The sequence below is a fragment of the Aricia agestis genome, chromosome 4 (genome assembly GCF_905147365.1).
Source record: "Aricia agestis chromosome 4, ilAriAges1.1, whole genome shotgun sequence".
NCBI classification, from domain to species: domain Eukaryota; kingdom Metazoa; phylum Arthropoda; class Insecta; order Lepidoptera; family Lycaenidae; genus Aricia; species Aricia agestis.
Window position 1 is genome coordinate 314,758 of NC_056409.1, and position 17,521 is coordinate 332,278.

At 40.8% G+C, this 17,521-nt stretch overlaps 1 protein-coding gene across 2 annotated transcripts; it reads left to right on the forward strand.

The window, feature by feature from the left end:
* The first annotated feature begins 1,957 nt into the window (after positions 1-1,957).
* LOC121726345 (probable ADP-ribosylation factor GTPase-activating protein AGD9) lies at positions 1,958-16,911 on the forward strand. Of its 2 annotated transcripts, none has more exons than XM_042113663.1 (10): positions 1,958-2,069; positions 2,138-2,329; positions 2,412-2,543; positions 3,046-3,159; positions 3,486-3,590; positions 3,793-3,891; positions 4,042-4,223; positions 7,043-7,150; positions 16,106-16,382; positions 16,462-16,911. In XM_042113663.1, exons 1-10 carry the CDS (start codon positions 1,995-1,997, stop codon positions 16,720-16,722), a joined length of 1,545 nt encoding a protein of 514 aa, XP_041969597.1. In that variant the 5' UTR covers positions 1,958-1,994; the 3' UTR covers positions 16,723-16,911. The 2 variants fall into 2 exon arrangements, with proteins under 2 accessions (XP_041969597.1, XP_041969598.1); XM_042113664.1 differs by having other exon boundaries at positions 3,046-3,096.
* Positions 16,912-17,521: the final 610 nt, after the last annotated feature.

Here is a 17,521-nt window from a genome sequence, read left to right on the forward strand (position 1 = left end):
CATGGCTATCTTCAGGTATTAAACTGAACATTGATTGGAGGTCGTCAAGTTTTGCCTGAGGAATTAGTTTACCATGGGGCCAAAGAATTTCAAAATCTTCTTCGGCAAAGTGCATTATAGCACCCTTGTTTTTTTTCGTCAAATCTAGCTTTTGACTATATCCAGTTTCTGATATCATTGTTATTAAAAATAGTACTTCTTTTTTTAATAAAATATTTTTAGTTTTAAGCCAATTCACTTTATCTTTGTTTGTACATATTTTGCGGTTCACTATTTTTTTTTCTATTTTCTTTGTACTCAAAAAATCTTGAGTCGTCATTCTCGTAACGTGAAACGATTTTTCTTTTTAGCGATTTTCATGAGTTTAATATACTTTTCTACATTCGCTCGTGATGCTTACGTACACATTTAATTTTACTAAAATCAGTGTCATTTGGCAAAAAAGAATGACCGGACTCTAAATATTTGAAAGTAATTGTTTTGAGATTTGGGTGGCTGTTAAGTATTGAACCTGTTTGAGTCGTTTTAGTTATTTGATAGAATGACATTTCCAATCGAATCTAAATATTTAGAAATGATCCAAACGGTTTGAGTCCATTCTGATTAATCAACTTTAAGGCAATACTCCTAGAAATACCATTACACAGAAACAACTCAAGTGGACTGAGTTCGTTCAGCTAATTTATTTAGAGTTCTCTTCATACTGTGGGTTGAGTCGGGGGGGTAAAAAAAGTAGTTTCCGTGTATATTTTAAAAATGGGGTTTTCACTACATGATAGATTCGACCCTCAGCAGTACGATGGCATACTTAACTCAATTTTGCCCATTTTGTGGGTTGAGTCCTTTCTGCTTAACTACGTCCAACTACACTCATGATTTGGCTGCTCTTGCCAGAAACTCTCTCGTAGTAGCGTGGGATGAGTCATGGAGACTGAGCAGTCAAACAAAAGCAGTTCATTATCAAAAAATTCAACCCGTAATTCCAGCTAAGCCTTGGTTTGCTAAAATTCATCTTTTAAAAAGCGTAACAACATCGATTATTCGAATGAGACTCGGTCATTTGTGCATTCCTACACACCTTGAGAGAATTGGCGTTCGACGTGATAATTTATGCGAGTGTGGCGAAATTGGCGATTTAAACCATATTATTTTATCCTGTCCTCTCCATGATCATTCCCATTTATATCACAGCCTATCATTGATTCCTATCCCATTTCCTACTTTTGTAAATATTCTACTTCATTATAATTAATATTTAATTTTTAAGTTGTATTATATTGTAATTTATTTATATGTAGAGTTGTAAACTATATTAATTATCTTATTCCAAATTCCGTTCCTGTTATTCCTTCCGCTAGTTCCTTACCTTTTACTCGTCTGTGGCACATCATACGCAAAATTGTGTCAAGTTGCCAAGAAAAAAAAAACTTAAAGAGTTTTGGCGGGCATGTCACTTTCAAACTTCTTCTACTTTTTATTGTTGGTGTGGTTTTTATTATTTTTTACCAAATTGTGTTATTTGGGTTTTTGGTATTCATTATTGGTAAAATATTAGCCATTAAATATCTTGCACAAGTGCAGGTAAGATGATGCCAAAACCAAAATGTATAATTCCTGTGACATTTGGTGTGAATATCGGTAAATAGGGCTATTTCTTCCGTGAGTTTTACCTAAAACATCGTTATAATAACTATATTATCCTATTCATTGGAATATTATTGCGTCTTTTTCAAATTGAAATGTATCAAGTTTTACATTCTTTTGCCCAGTTTTGTAGCAATTGTATTCCCTGGTATTACCGATAGTTGTCTACCCATACGCCATCTAGTTACTAAAATGGAAACTGTTTGACAATAAAATAAAAAAAATTGGAAAATCCCTCATTATTAAAAAAAGAAATGTCTATGAACCATTGCTATGAACCATGAACACGTCATAGATCAACGTCAGTCTTCAAGTTTGAAGTTTCAATTTCATTTTCAAATATAATAAAAATGGCTGACTCGGGACCCAGTAAAAACGATATTGAAGCAGTTTTTCAAAGATTACGTGCTATTCCAGCTAATAAAGTTTGTATCATTCTCTGAATACAGTATCCTATCCTATAAATAGTTTTAATGAAACATTTACATTACAGGTCTGTTTTGACTGCAACGCGAAAAATCCTACGTGGTCCTCTGTGACGTACGGTGTTTTCATATGTTTGGACTGTTCGGCGGTCCACCGGAGTCTCGGAGTCCACCTCACATTTGTGCGCTCAACCCAACTCGATACTAATTGGACATGGAAGCAATTAAGGAACATGCAACTAGGAGGAAACGTCAACGCGGTATATTCATTCGCAGTGTGTTATCAAAAGTTGTATAGTTCTCATTGTGTTCTATCGTATCATTTATCTTTTATCCTTTCAGACTCAGTTTTTCCGGACCAATGGCTTGGTGACAGAGGACGCACGGCAAAAGTATAGCTCCCGAGTTGCTCAGCTGTATCGTGATAAACTGAGTGCCTTATCAGAGCAAGCCATGAAAACATATGGAACGAAAGTAAATGCATTGATTTGTAACTTACACTCTAGAGCTTAACATTATTATAGGATATTTTGCTAGGTTCTAGTTCGGTAGGTTCAGAAACCTACCCCAATTTTGGGCGGCTTTTGTCACCTGTGTAAAACAAGCATTACCGGATATATTATAAAGATACCAATGGTTGGAGGACAATATCATCGGTTAACAAATTATTTTATGCCTTACAGCAGGGGTTCCCAAACTTATTATGTCTATTGAACACTTTGAGAACAAATTATGTTTTAGCGCCCCCATTGTTTCAATTTAAAATGCATCCAGATTAAAAAAACCCCCCCCCCCCCCCCTCAAGCCTACTGAACACCGCCATATTTTTTCTGGGTCCCAACATTTAGGCCTTCATAATGCCCCCTTGTGTGCGCACACAAGGGGGCATTATCGCTCAATTCGGGAACAACTTCTTTACAGTCATTTCAAAATGAATAGAATGCCAAAGTAAGTACTGAATACATTGTCTGTTTAGCTGTACCTAGACCCAGCACCTGTGGAAGCCAAGGAGACAAAGGAGTCTGAGGTAGACTGGTTTGCAGAGCATGGCACCTTCTCAGACACTAACGCTAATGATATTGCTCCTCAGGTAACATAACATCTTCAGATACATCATGCAGGCTACACTGCCTGCATGATTTATCTGCCCTGGCAGCTTCACATTATTTCATGTAAAATCTCCTACTCATAATACACATATACATTTTAAACTAGCAGTTGTATTTTCTGTTTTGTAATATATTATTTTATTGTTAATATTGTGTTCACTAATTATACATTTTGTCAATTTTAACTTAACAATTTTTGTTATAACTTAATATAATATAATTCATAATAATCCTAAAATCTATTTGTACAAACAATACAATCCTCTGTTGCTAAAATATTCAATCTAGATATTGAAATAATTTACAGATAAATAATATGACCTTGGAAAACCTCAGCTCAGATGCACGTTTGTGGGGAACATCGACCAATGACCAGAAGACTGTGACAAAACCTGCTCCACGTCGCTCCACTGTAAGTTTTTCTAATCTATGTATTATGTAGCTTTAAGTATGTTGCATAAATTTCTGACTCAAGTTCTTGCCATACAAGTTTTTAGACCAGTCATAGTTTAGCAAGAATAGTTTCAAATATGTATTTAAATTCTTATAAATTAAATACTTTATTTAAGTATATAAATAGCTATACTTACAAATAATATGTGTAATGTTTTTAGCTGGGGGCTCGTAAAGGGGGTCTCGGAGCCACAAAAGTTGTAGCCAACTTCGACGATATTGAGAGGGAAGCTAAGATGGCTGAGAAACTTAAAGCTGAGGTAATTTTTGTATTCAGTATTTCATTTTTTGTAAATTGCTTCTCATAAGAATTATCTTAAATCATTCATAAAATAACAGGATGCATTGGAGTATTATGATATAATTGACGTAAACAACTTTTTTTTACAACATGAATGGTGTGTGTGCAGGCTGCGACGTCGACGTCGGCGGCGGCGGCGGCGGCGGGCGGCGGCGACGCGGCGACGCTGGAGCGTGTGGAGCGCGAGGCGGCATCTTTGCGTCTCGCTGCCGGCGCTGCGCCTGCGCGAGCTAACGCCGACCGCCTAGGCATGGCGGCCGCGCGCCCCGCCCGCGCACAACAATCGCAGAGGTTAATAAATTACATGCATGCCACTGTCATAACATAATTATATTATTGTCCTTTACTAACAAATTCATAATTGATTGATCGATGCGAACTGATGTTAATAAATCAATTAAATAATTACGCGAGCGTGTCCCAAACACTGACTCCTTAAAACCCTAGAACTGCTTAATACGATATGGATAGTACATTCTGTGTTACTCTCTAATATAGAGTTCACTGTAAAAGTTGTAGAAGAGTACATGGAAAAAAGTGACTAAGTGTCGTATTTTTAACCCCTGACAAAAAAGAGGGGTGTTATAAGTTTGACGTGTCTGTGTGTCTATCTGTCCGTGGCATCGTAGCATCCAAACGGAGGGACCGATTTTAATCTATTTTTTTTTTGTTTGAAAGCTGACATGATCGAGAGTGTTCTTAGCTATAATTCATCATCATCAGCCTGCTCAGTGCTGGACAATCAGGGTTTATCTGGTTCATGAAAGGCCGTTAGCAACTTGGATTCGATTGATGGGTTTTATATTTCATTCTAGTTCATGGCATTTGTCAATATAAACAATATACATATTATACACATATTAATGGAAAGTTGACCTGGTGCTGTAGCATCACCTGGTAATAAATAGGATATCCAACTCCTCGCCAACTTAGAGCAGAGCTTTCGTTTTTGGGCTCATTTTAATTGCGACAACCAATAAAAAGTAGATAGACAGTAAATATTTACATGCTGCTTCTGCAGCATCACCTGGATTCTATAGGAACCGAGCTTCGTATGAACCCAAAGTGGAGGTTTCATGTTTGGGCTCATATTAACGGCCTCATTGAAAAGGACATTGATAGTTGGTAATCATGAGAATATGATTATGTTGATAGGAATTATTCTGCACTATAACCAACATAAGTTTAAAAAGTATGAAATAAAATTAAATTAAGAAATTTTAAAAAACCCCCGCTTTAAAAAGTAATGATGGCAATTCCATATGTGACTGACTCTACATTTGATACGACTTGCGTTTTATTTTGTCATATATTATGGTTACTATCATGTTGTTAATATCAATTTTCAGATGGCTTTGTAGCACATTAAACAAGTTAACTTATGCAGAAAAAATAGTGTACACTGTTGTTTTCAAATAGCATTTATTTAGTCAAACATAAACGTGACCGTGACATGCAAAAGGAAGTCGTTTCCGAGAGTGTTTGTAAACACCAATAATCTTCCTCTCTGTGTGCTAAATAACTCTACTTCGTATTTTTATCGAAAATGCATGAAACATACTATTATAAAATGGTTACCTAAAACCTGTAAGTTATTTAAAAAAATATTTATTAGCAAAAGAAATTGTGACCGACACTACAGTCCAAAACGTGACCGACACTACACTCACTTTGTACAGGTAAAAGTCGGTAGTTTTACATGACACCTTAAAATTTATGTGTCTCAGGCCTCAGCACGTACAATATGAACTCTAAAATTATATAAAACCAAATCAGTAATTAGTTAATTCATTAAAATGCTTTTTTTGAACTTAAACATCACAAAAACGAAATCACTAATAATTTGTCAAAAAATAACTCAACACGAAATCTTCTAAAAAACTATTAATATAATAACACAAGAGCCAGCGATAGGCAGACTTTCGTCATTTTTTAAGCTAAAAATTTTCCTTTATATGAGCCCTATAGAGGTAAGAATGACCAGACACTATAAAGTTTCGGTCGCTATTACTTTAGAAGGTTTCCAGTTCTGCAGGTCTACCTTACGTTCAATAAAGTTTAAAGATCAATAATTTTATCTTATTTTCTTACGATATCTGTAAGAATCTCATATCCTATTAAATTTTGGATTATATTTGACTTTGAGGCAGGTAGGCAGGTCTGGCAGGTACTTAAAATAATAAATTAGCTTTCCGCTTCTCTCTCTCTGCTTTCTATAGCTATTTTCGCCATCTATCACCAAAACTAACAAACAAAAAGCTTTTTTTGGGCGTGATCAACTCTATAATGTGACTGACACTACAAAAATATTTTTTAGAGTTTAGGTGTTATAGAAAAAGATGACAAATTTTTAATTCCAGTATCATTTGAGTAACGGCGTCACGTAGGAAAGTTTCTAATTTTATTGATGTAAAAGTAATTTTACTGTAGTTAAAGACAAAAGTAATGTTTTTTATGTGACCGACACTACAACTCGACACTGTGATCTTACAAGCCTATTATATCTTTTTTTAAATGAATTTTCCCGAGTCTCAAAAGCTATATCAGTATTTAATTGTGTGAACAATCAGTGTGTAGCAAAATATGACAAGAATTTAAAATAGATAACGTGAAAACTAAGTCAGAACTTCATCACAAAAAACCACACTCAGCCGAGCTCACGACATCATCTCATAAATGGCAGCTTTGCTAGAAAAGTAATGCTCAGAAATTGTTGCTTCTATAAAATCTTAATAGTACCATAATGTTGTGACTATAATTAAGTATATTTAATACCAAAATCAGGTATTTATTTTCTTAGTTTATGGTAGACTTTTACATGGAACTGCCCATGAAATAATATTTACTGCCTTTAAGTTTAAATAATTCCTAACTTGTGTAAAGTAATATTTTAGTCCAAAATTGTTGTCAAGGTGTGTCGGGGGACCGCTAATGTAGATGTTTGATTTGAGATTTCACATTACATTATGAGATAACCAGCGACTTGGCGGATGTAGGCTGTAGTTTACTTGGTGTCGTATTTTATACAGACATATTAATATTGTGTGATGGGCAGCAGCCCCGTGAAAAGGCGTAGTGTGTACCTAGTGTGTACGATGTTCGTGTTGCAGGGGCGTGTCGCACTCGGCGGCGGCGGACATGGCCGCCATCGAGCAGGAGGGCGCGACGCCGCCCGCCGACGACGTCGACGACTTCAACAACGTATTCGTCATGATTCGGTGCGTACCATAACTATTGTCTGTGCCCGCTTTGCAATAATATACAATCTCGATTATGGACATAGCAAGTTGTTGCAAGCAAGAAAAAGTAAATCATTTTACGTATTTTTGACCGACTTCCAAAAAGGAGGAGGTAATACGTTCGGCTGTATCTTTTTTTTGTTTGTTTCGATGGAGTTTTGGAGGGAACACAAAATGACATTGTATCACTTGCCCACACTTATGCACGACAACGAATATTTAATGGTTAATATTCTACCAACATTACGCATTAAAAACCGAAATAACACAATTTTAGGAAAATAATATACGAGGGCTGCTATTTATGTATCCCGAATTAAAAAAAGAAACAAACATATATCTTTTAATATGGTTTTATTGCTTTTCAAAATATTCGCCGAGATGATCGACACACTTTTGCATACGCTGGAACCAATTTTCATAGCACTTTTTCCATTCTGATTGAGGTATCTCCAAAACGTGCATTTTGAACGCATCAACAGCCTCTTCGCGGCTCGAAAAACGTTGACCACGTAATTTGTTCTTCGCGTATGGAAATAAAAAGAAATCGTTAGGTGCCAAATCAGGGCTGTACGGCGGATGACCAGTCAATTCGATCTTTTGACCCTCCAAAAACTGAGTTGTTTCAGCTGAGGTGTGACAGCTAGCATTGTCGTGATGTAATATGATTCTGCGTTGTCGGTTGTCCTTTCTTATTTCTTCAAAGACTTCTGGTAAACAAATGGTCGTATACCATTCAGAATTAACCGTTTTACGATTCTCTAATGGCACTGTAGCCACATGTCCATTAATTCCAAAAAAACAGGCGACCATTTGCTTCAAAGTACTTTTTGCACGAGTAACTTTTGTTGGTTTCGGCTCATCTTGGAACACCCACACCGTTGACTGTTGTTTAGTTTCGGGGTCATATGCATAGATCCAAGATTCATCACCTGTGTAGATATTATAAACGGCTTTTGACGTACCACGGTTGTATTTTTTTATAATTTTTTTGCACCAATCGACACGAGCCCGTTTTTGATCGATTGTCAAGTTGTGCGGAATCCAACGCGAACATATTTTTTTTACAGCCAAATGTTCGTGTAATATCTTATGTATGCTCGTCATACTTATGCCTAAGGACGCCTCTATCTCGCGATATGTAACATGACGATCACGCATTATTAGTTCCCGCACAGCATCTATATTTTGTGGGACAACAGCTGTTTTTGGGCGACCTTCTTTATTTTCATCCGTGAGCATAGACCGCCCACGATTAAACTCACTGTACCAGTGATAAACAGTGGTTTTTGATGGTGCTTCATCTCCAAAAGTTGCGGTGAGTTGAATAAAGCACTGTTGTTGATTTAGCCCACGCCGAAAATCGTAGTAAATCATTGCACGAAAATGTTCACGCGTTAAATCCATGGCAAATGAAGACACGCAATTTTCAAAATGAAGCGACAATGGAAAAATAATTGACAGTCACATGAAACAAAATGTATTCTTCAACCAAAGAGTTCTATTTTCAAATGTTGTAATTACTTTTTAAATATTGTTCTTGTAAGTGGCCAGTTCCGGATACATAAATAGCAGCCCTCGTAAAAACATAACATAACTCTTTTGTATTCCCGGCAAAACTCCAATGTCAAAGTTAGTACATTTTGAAATTGTCATATTTTGTCACTTATAGTTAGTGGCGCGTTCCACTAACGACCGTTCCCAATATTTGATCTATCTCTGGTTTTGCCCTACTAGAGATAGGAACAGCTCACATTAGACATTAGAGACATATATTTTATGTCAATTGTGAGCTGAGCAATATAAGTTATAACGTAACGTCAAAACTCGCGCGCTCGAAATCTCAATTCTTTCAAGCGCGCTAGTTTTGACGCTACGTTGTAACGATCGTTCGTTATAACGTAGCGTCAATACTCGCGCGCTTGAAGTCTCAATTCTTTTGTGATCACGTCGGGGTCACCAATGTGGCATTAGGCGGGTCCACATCAAGCGAGCCGCCTCGGGCGAGGCCCGCCGCGCGCGGCAAGCGAGCAGCCGCGTCGAGGCATGCTCGCCGAGGGCGCGGCGGCCGTACACAGCAAGGTTGCCTCGCTCGAACAGCCCGAGCCATTGCTCACAAAGACACGAGGCACCGCACGTACGCACAGCCGTGGCAGCTTATGCTTTTATTCTGCTATACACAACTATAAAAATAGGAGAATTTCGTCTCTATGATCCTAACAAAGACTCCATTTTTTAGACCCTTAACAGAAATATTCATTTTGCGGCTGATTTTTCTCCAAGAATCTTCCCTCATCCCTCTGTTAGAGTAATTGGGATCCTTGGCATCCCAAAGCCATACATTTGCGGCGTATAAACTTATTAGTTGTCGATTCTGATCGTTCAGTTTTGACCGCGGCACAAAATAAAACATGTGACGTCCACACTGCGCGAGGCAAACGACCGAGGCACCTTTGAGCATTTCAAAAAACCGACACCGCTCGGCTCGGCCGCGCGCGCGCTCGCCCGAGCGTGAGCATGCGCCCGCCTCGGGCGAACAACGTCCACACCAAGCGAGCGTACCGTAGCGTTAGAGCGTAGCGTAAGGCCGCGGCGGCTCGCTTGGCGGCACCACGCCTATTAATGCGTGGTGGCCACAAAGGTGTTACGTCAATGAAAGGCCGAGATCCCGAGCAGACTGTTTTATTAATTGTTCACAATTACCCACAATATTACAAGTACCCACATTATACATAACAAAAGGAAGATCTTCCGACCGAGCGAGGTGCTATGCTCGGTTAGGCCGGAGCCCACGTGATACATTTCAGCTGCCGTATATATACCGACGCGCTTGGAAAACTTCGATAGCGCGATGTAGGTTAGGCGAATTGTGGGTACCGCCACATCACTCCCCACCCGAAGACCGGAGGTCGAATCTTGAAGTCTTATCGCTTGAGTCGCCAGTGCCAGTGTCTTCCAGTGAGTCGGAACTGTTGCAGTGAGTCCCAGTGAGTCGGAACTTTAAGCTGCTGCACGGGATCCGCAGTGAGTCCCAGTGAGTCGGAACTTTAAGCTGCTGCACGGGATCCAGTGAGTCGGATAGCTGCCGTGCGGGGCCGATGCTACGTGCTGACCAGGAGAGATGTGCTCTGCTTGCTGACCGGTCGGTGTAGTGAGAAAGCCCGATGATGCCGATTCGGAGTCGCCCAGGCCGCGGTACATTGCGGCTAGTGGACGAGGTACCCGATGAGGTTTCGATAACATCAAATGAAAAGTTTTGCATACGCAAGAAATAAGTGATATCGGCCGAAGTTTATTATTATCATTTAATTTAGGTATTGAAATAGTTTTAATTTTTCTCCATTAAATCGGAACATAACCAGATCTATATATATATCATAATTACAAATGTGGAATAAAAACTGTTTACCTAATAAAGGGAGGTTATAAATCATTGAGTAAAATATTGTTACGTGCTAGGGTTCGAGGATTTGGAGAGAAAGACCTGGTGACTCTCTTGAAGACTTTATTAACACTGCACTAAACACTAGGTCACAACACTTAGCACTAAGTCCAAACACAAATCACTAGGTCCAATCACTAAGCACTATCACTGTCCTAGGTCGTAGCCAAGTCGCAGGTTTCACTGGTTCACTCACTATTGATCACTCCGAAATCGCCTTGATGAAAACTCGAAACGAACTGACTAGCCGGGCCTGCCTGCGGCTCTTTTTATATGGCGAGACGAATTCCAGAAATTTCCCGATTCACGTAAACAAGTAAACAACCGTGGGAAATTTCTAGGAGGCTCGGGAATGTGCCACAATAAAACTGCCGTCCTTGCGATAAGTGCAGTAAGTTGAATTTAATTTAGACCTTATGGACTCAGTCATAAGGTCTAAATTCAAACACGCTAACAAATAAAGGGTAAACACGTAAACAAACATTGGACCTTTTTAGAAGGTTCGAGTATGTACTTGCGCACCACGTGTCCGTATACCATGTACCGTAACACTACTCCCCTCTTAGAGATGCTCGTCCCGAGCATCATTGTTACTGCCATGGTAACGCGCCAGACGGTCTATGTGTACCACTTTGAATGTCCCTCTTGGTTGCTTTTGAATCCTGTAAGTCACGTCATTCAATCGGGTAACCACTTTGTATGGGCCGTCCCACTTGGTCTGCAACTTTGGAGATTTGCCTTTTCGGCGAGTTGGGTTATGCAGCCACACCAGTGACCCTTCTTCGAAGCCGCTTGTATTCGATTTCCGGTCGTATCTGGTCTTCATGTTCTCACTTGACTGTAACCCATTTTCCCGAACCATGGCGTGTATATAACGCATCTTTTCTCTTAAATCGCAGACATAATCTGGTACGGTCTTTGGTTCTTCCGGTGATCCTCCTGTCAAAAGGTCTACTGGTACTCGTAGTTCTCTACCGTAATTGACATACGCCGGGGTAGCTTTTATGCTCTCATGCTCGGCGGTACGGTACGACAGAAGGAAGAGTGGTATATACTTGTCCCAGTCCTTTTGTTTGTCATCTACCAATTTCGCCAAATGCCTCTCAAGGGTCTGGTTAAATCTCTCAACCATTCCATCAGACTGTGGATGGTACGCGGTGGTCCTCGTTTTATACATTCCCAAAATTCTGCACACTTCCTGGAAGACCTGCGATTTGAAATTCCTGCCCTGATCGGAATGGATTTCTAGAGGCACACCAAAGCGAGATATTACTTCTTCGACTAGCTTAGAAGCAACTGTTGTAGCTTCCTGGTTTGGTATGGCGAACACTTCGGGCCATTTGGTGAAGTAATCCATGACAACCATAAAATACTTGTTTCCTGATTCCGTTACAGGAAATGGCCCAGCTACGTCAACTGCGATTCGTTCCCACGGTGCGCCAACGTTATACAAGCGCAGGCTCCCACGGCTCCTTGTCTGTGGTCCCTTCACTGCAGCGCAAGTAGTGCATTTGCGGCACCAATCCTGTACATCGTCTCGACAATGCAACCAGTAGAATCGTTCTCGCACTTTTGTTAACGTCCTCTTTACTCCTAGATGACCTCCTGATACGCCATCATGCATTTCACGGAGAACATCCGGTACTCTCGTTCTTGGGACAACTATCTGAAGATGGAACTCTCTGCCGTTGGTCTTCTCCCATTTCCGGTAGATTATTCCGTTTTGAAGTATCAGGCTGTCCCATTGCGCCCAGTACGCCTTAGTGATAGCGCCAGTGGGTGCAACCTCACTCCAGATTGGTTTTTCATCACCCCGTTTCTTCCATGTGATGATGTGCCGAAGGTCGTCATCTGTTTCTTGAGCCTCCCTCATAGCATCATTCTCCCATGGGCCCAAAGGACTTGTTTTCGTTAACTTTAATGTTACTTCATTAGATTCCTGCTTAACACAATGTTTGCAGTCTTCTGAACACGGCCTTCGTGAGAGTGCGTCGGCATTCCCATGCGACTTTCCGCTGCGGTGTTCGGTCTTGAAGTCATACTCCTGGAGCTGTTCAATCCATCGAGCTACTTGACCTTCTGGGTTCTTGAACTGTAGTAGCCACTTCAACGCTGCGTGATCAGTTCGCAGTAAAAACTGTCTGCCAATGAGATACTTGCTGAAATGTTGTAGCGTCTTTACGACAGCCAAGAGTTCTCTTCTTGTCACACAGTAGTTTCTCTCTGGCTTAGATAAAGATTTGCTGAAATATGCAATTACAACTTCTCTTTCACCCTGTTTTTGAGATAACACCCCTCCAATGGCAGTGTTGCTTGCGTCCGTGTCGACAATAAACTGACCTTCAGGTTGTGGATACCCCAGGATTGGTGTTTCACACAGATGTTTCTTTAGTTTCTGCAAAGAATCTTCGGAAGTCTCGTCCCAAATAAACTGTCGTTTATCTTCTGTCAGCCGATGTAATGGCTTGGCTATCTCTGAGAATCCCTTAACAAAACGCCTGTAGTAGGAGCATAGGCCAAGAAATGCCCGCACTTCGGTTTTGTTCTTAGGGGTTGGCCAATTTTGGACTGCTTCTAGTTTCTCCGGGTCCGTCTGAATTCCATCACTGGAGATAACATGGCCGAGATAGTTCACCTTACTCCTGAATAAACGACACTTTTTCGGATTCAACTTTAACTTGGCCCCCTCTATTTTGGCGAAAACTCGTTCTAAGTTTCGCAAATGGTCCTCGAAGTCGCGGCCAACAATGATGACGTCATCCAAGTAGACTAAGCAAGCCTCTCCAACTAAGCCTGCCAGTACACACTCCATGAGTCGCTCAAATGTGGCAGGTGCGTTGCACAATCCAAAGGGCATGACGTTAAACTGCCATAGACCTTTACCGGTGGAGAACGCTGTCTTCTCCTTGTCTTTTGGATGAATTTCCACCTGCCAGTATCCAGATTTCAGGTCCAGGGTCGAGAACCATTTCATGCCACTCAAGGTATCCAGAGTGTCGTCGATTCGAGGTAATGGATAGCTGTCCTTTTTAGTGACATCATTGAGACGTCTGTAGTCCACACAAAATCTTGTGCTGCCATCTTTCTTCTTCACTAATACAACTGGTGAGCACCACGGACTTGCAGACGGTTCAATTATCTTATTCCTTCTCATGTCCTCCAAAAGGCCTTCAACTTCTTTTTCCTTTGCAATGGGTATCCGTCTTGCTCGTTGACGAATTGGGTTCTCGCTTCCGGTATCTATCCTGTGCTGAACCATCGACGTTCTTCCAAGGTCGCCTTCCTGACTGGAGAAGATATTCGCGTGGCGTTGTAAAAACTTCTTAGCTTTCATGCTCTGCGAATAAGTCAGATTACTCTTGCAGTCATCGAGTAGCTCAGTCACTATTCCATAGTTGCTGGTGTTTGCTGAGTCTGAGCCTGTGATCGAATTACACTTTCTCATCCAGACAACTTCTTCGCACTTTCCAATGACATCACCTTTGTTTAAGCAGAACTCGCGATCACCAAGATTCAAAACTCTGACCACAGCGTTACTGCTTCCACTAACAAGGGTTCTTGCCGTCATCAATTTATGCGCTGATGTCTTGGTAGGTGTGTCTTCGATTAACACTTGTCGATATTTTTTAATCGATTGTAAGGGTTTCGATTAATAAAAAAATCGATTTTCATAAAAAATGGGTTAAAAATTTAATCGATTGTAAGGGTTTCGATTAATTCTGCAGCATATGCTGTTAAAAAATTTCGTGAAATCACTGATATAGATAGAGACCGCGCGATTAGTTTACTTTAGCTACTTTCATAGCATAATGTCTTACGGCATCCTCTTGTGGGGAAACGCGGCGGACATTAATACAATATTTGTGCTGCAGTAGCGAGCTATTCGTTCTATTTATAAGATGTCGTCTTTTGTATCTCTTAGAGAAAATTTTAAAGAAATAAGAATTCTGACCGTCGCATCTCAATACATTTTGGAAAATCTCTTATATGTTAGAAAGAACATAAATATTTTCAAAAAGAAAAGTGATAATCATAATTGTAAATACTAGAAATAAGAACAAGTTAGAAATACCAATGTTCAGACTAGCCAAAGTAAGCAAATCCTTTAAAGGCCAATGTATACGCCTATACAATAAAGTCCCAGAAAATGTTCAAAATCTTCCTTTAGACAAATTTAAAAAAGCAGTTGAAGAACGTTTGTGTGCTAAAGCGTATTATCAAGTCAATGATTTCATCGAGGACAGCACACCTTGGGAATAGGGTGGCTCCTTGCAGGTTACTTTTCTTTTATTTTTGTTACATAGCTGTAAGCCATAACATTGTAATTTTCCATTTTTTTAGTAAAAGATGGCCCCGTGCGAGTTTCTTACGCCGGTTCTTCTCGGCGGGGTAGTTCCCGAACCGGTGGTAGGAAACGTAGTTTCTTCGTTCGACTTTCAAAAAGTGGATCATGATACCCATTTTGAATAAAAAGATATTTTATTTATTTATTAAAAAAAATCGATTTTCATAAAAGATGGGTTAAAAAAAATAATGCACAACGTTAATCATCAAGTTTTTACTTCTGCCGGCACTCCCGGAGTGCAACCCGTCTTTCATCTGTTTGACGTCCAGTTGGCACTTATCGGCACGTTGGCAATTTAATTTCTTAGAAAGATGCTTGTGTATATTATTAAAATGTAAACAAATTTTTACACACAGACGTAAATTAATTTCGGTTTCGTTTGACAGCTCGAGATTGTTGCTCTATTCTGCTATATTGTACTCGGCGAAACATGGCGGTAGCGATCATTGACTCCCTGTCAAAAACTTGTCATTTTCTATTCAAAGCCGCGATTGACAACATCTGACACTTCATTGTCAATTGCGGTTTTAAATATAGAATGACCTGTTACCGGCAGGCAGGACCAGCGATTCTGAACTGTACTGCGAACAACTGATGAGATTAAAGCAAGAAGTTGAGAGAAAGCGGTCGAAAGGGGGGGGGGGGGGGGTTAAAAGAAGGGGTGTAGTTTTTCACCATGATAACGCTAGAACCCGCATATCTTTAGCCACTCCGCAAAAGTATGGGAGTTTGGCTGGGAGGTGTTAATGCATCCGCCGTGTAATAGTCCTGACCTTGCACCTTCAGATTTCCACCTGTTTCGGTCGCTGCAGAATTCCTTAGACAGTGTCAGGTTGACATCACAAGAGGAATGCCAAAACCACTTGTCGCAGTTTTTTCATCAGAAGCCCCAAAATTTTTAGAGCAATGCAATGGGATCATGTCCCTACCAATAAGATGGCAAAAAGTTATCGAACAAAATGACACCTATATACTTTAGTCAATTGCAAATAAACTTTTTAAGTTTATTTGCAATTGACTAAAGTATATAGGTTTTATTTAAACCTTTTGAATTTATATATAAAATGTGAGTAAACTTTGTCCCCAACCGAATAATAGTAAAGTTTATAATAATATACTAAATAATATATATATAATAATACCGTAGCAACGAGCCGTACGGGAGCAGCAAGGGGCTGGAGTCGCTGCTGAACGAGTCCACCACGCGCAAGGACACGTGGGAGAGCATCGTGCCCGAGTCGCCGCGCGCCGTCCGCTCCATGTTCGCCGAGCCGCCGCCCGAGCCCCGCGCCGCTCCCGCCGCCCGCGCGCCTTCCGCCGCGCGCCGCCCGACTCGAAACGCGACCGAGCCCGAAGACGACTCGGCCGTCAAAAAGTTCGGCTCGGCTAGGGCGATCAGCTCGGCGCAGTTCTTCGGCGAGCAGGTGAGTAGCGGGGCGGTTCGCCCGCGTCGGGGTTCACGGTCGGAGCGGGCAAAACAATTAATCGATTTCGTCGTTGCAGGAGAACAGCTGGGAGCGCGATGCGAACCTGTCGCGGTTTTCGGGAAGCTCGAGCATTTCGTCGGCGGAGCTGTTCGGCGGGGGCGCGACGGGCGGAGGGAGCGGGGCGGGCGGGGGGCGGGGCGCGCGCGCCTACGTGTCGGCGCCCGACCTGGACGACGTGCGCGAAAGCGTGCGCGCGGGCGTGACGCGCGTGGCGGGCAGGCTGTCCTCGCTCGCCAACGGCGTCGTGTCGTCGCTGCAGGAGCGCTACGGCTACTGAACCGGCCGAGATGACGCCGCCGCAGTCCCCGCGTAGCTCAGACCGGAGCTCCGCCGCGTGCGTGAACGTGCGAGTATGTGCGAGCGCGGTAACCGGTGCGGAGTAAACTGTAGTAGATTTATATTAATTTTTAATAGCATGTATCTGTATATTATAACATACAAATAAATAACGAACCCCGTACTAGTATTTTGAGTTGCATTTGTACAGTGCAGGTCCGTATTAGTGGTATGTATTTATGCAGGAATTGTAAAAATGTATTTAAGTAAATGTAAAGTTAATTTTTTACACTTAATTGAAATGTCTTCTACTATGATAAATAAAATTTTGTGAGGATGGATGAATGGATTTATTATTTTTTATGGTATGGTATGGAAGAAGAAGAATCATACTGTGTAGGGACTATTATATCTTAAAAACTACAGCTTTACATGGGTTATTGTAAGATATTAATTAATACGGTATAAAGGGACGCCGGACGGGTTACCACATTGTTCTCTTGACTTCGAAACTTCGCTCACGCTTCGTATAAAAGGCGCCAGTTGGCGCACTAAATATCGAAATTATACATAAAAATTGCCATTTCTGGTTTTACATCAGCTGCGGTATGTAGTGAGTAAAATATAATTTTTTTATACTCATAATTCTTGTACTCGGCTTTATTTAGTTAAAAAATTAGCCAAGTGCGAGTCGGCCTCCGAACGAAGGGTTCCGTACCGTTATAAAGCAAAAAAGGCCAAAAATTGTGTTTTTTTGTATGGGAGCAAATATTTACTCAATTTTAATTTTATTATTATTA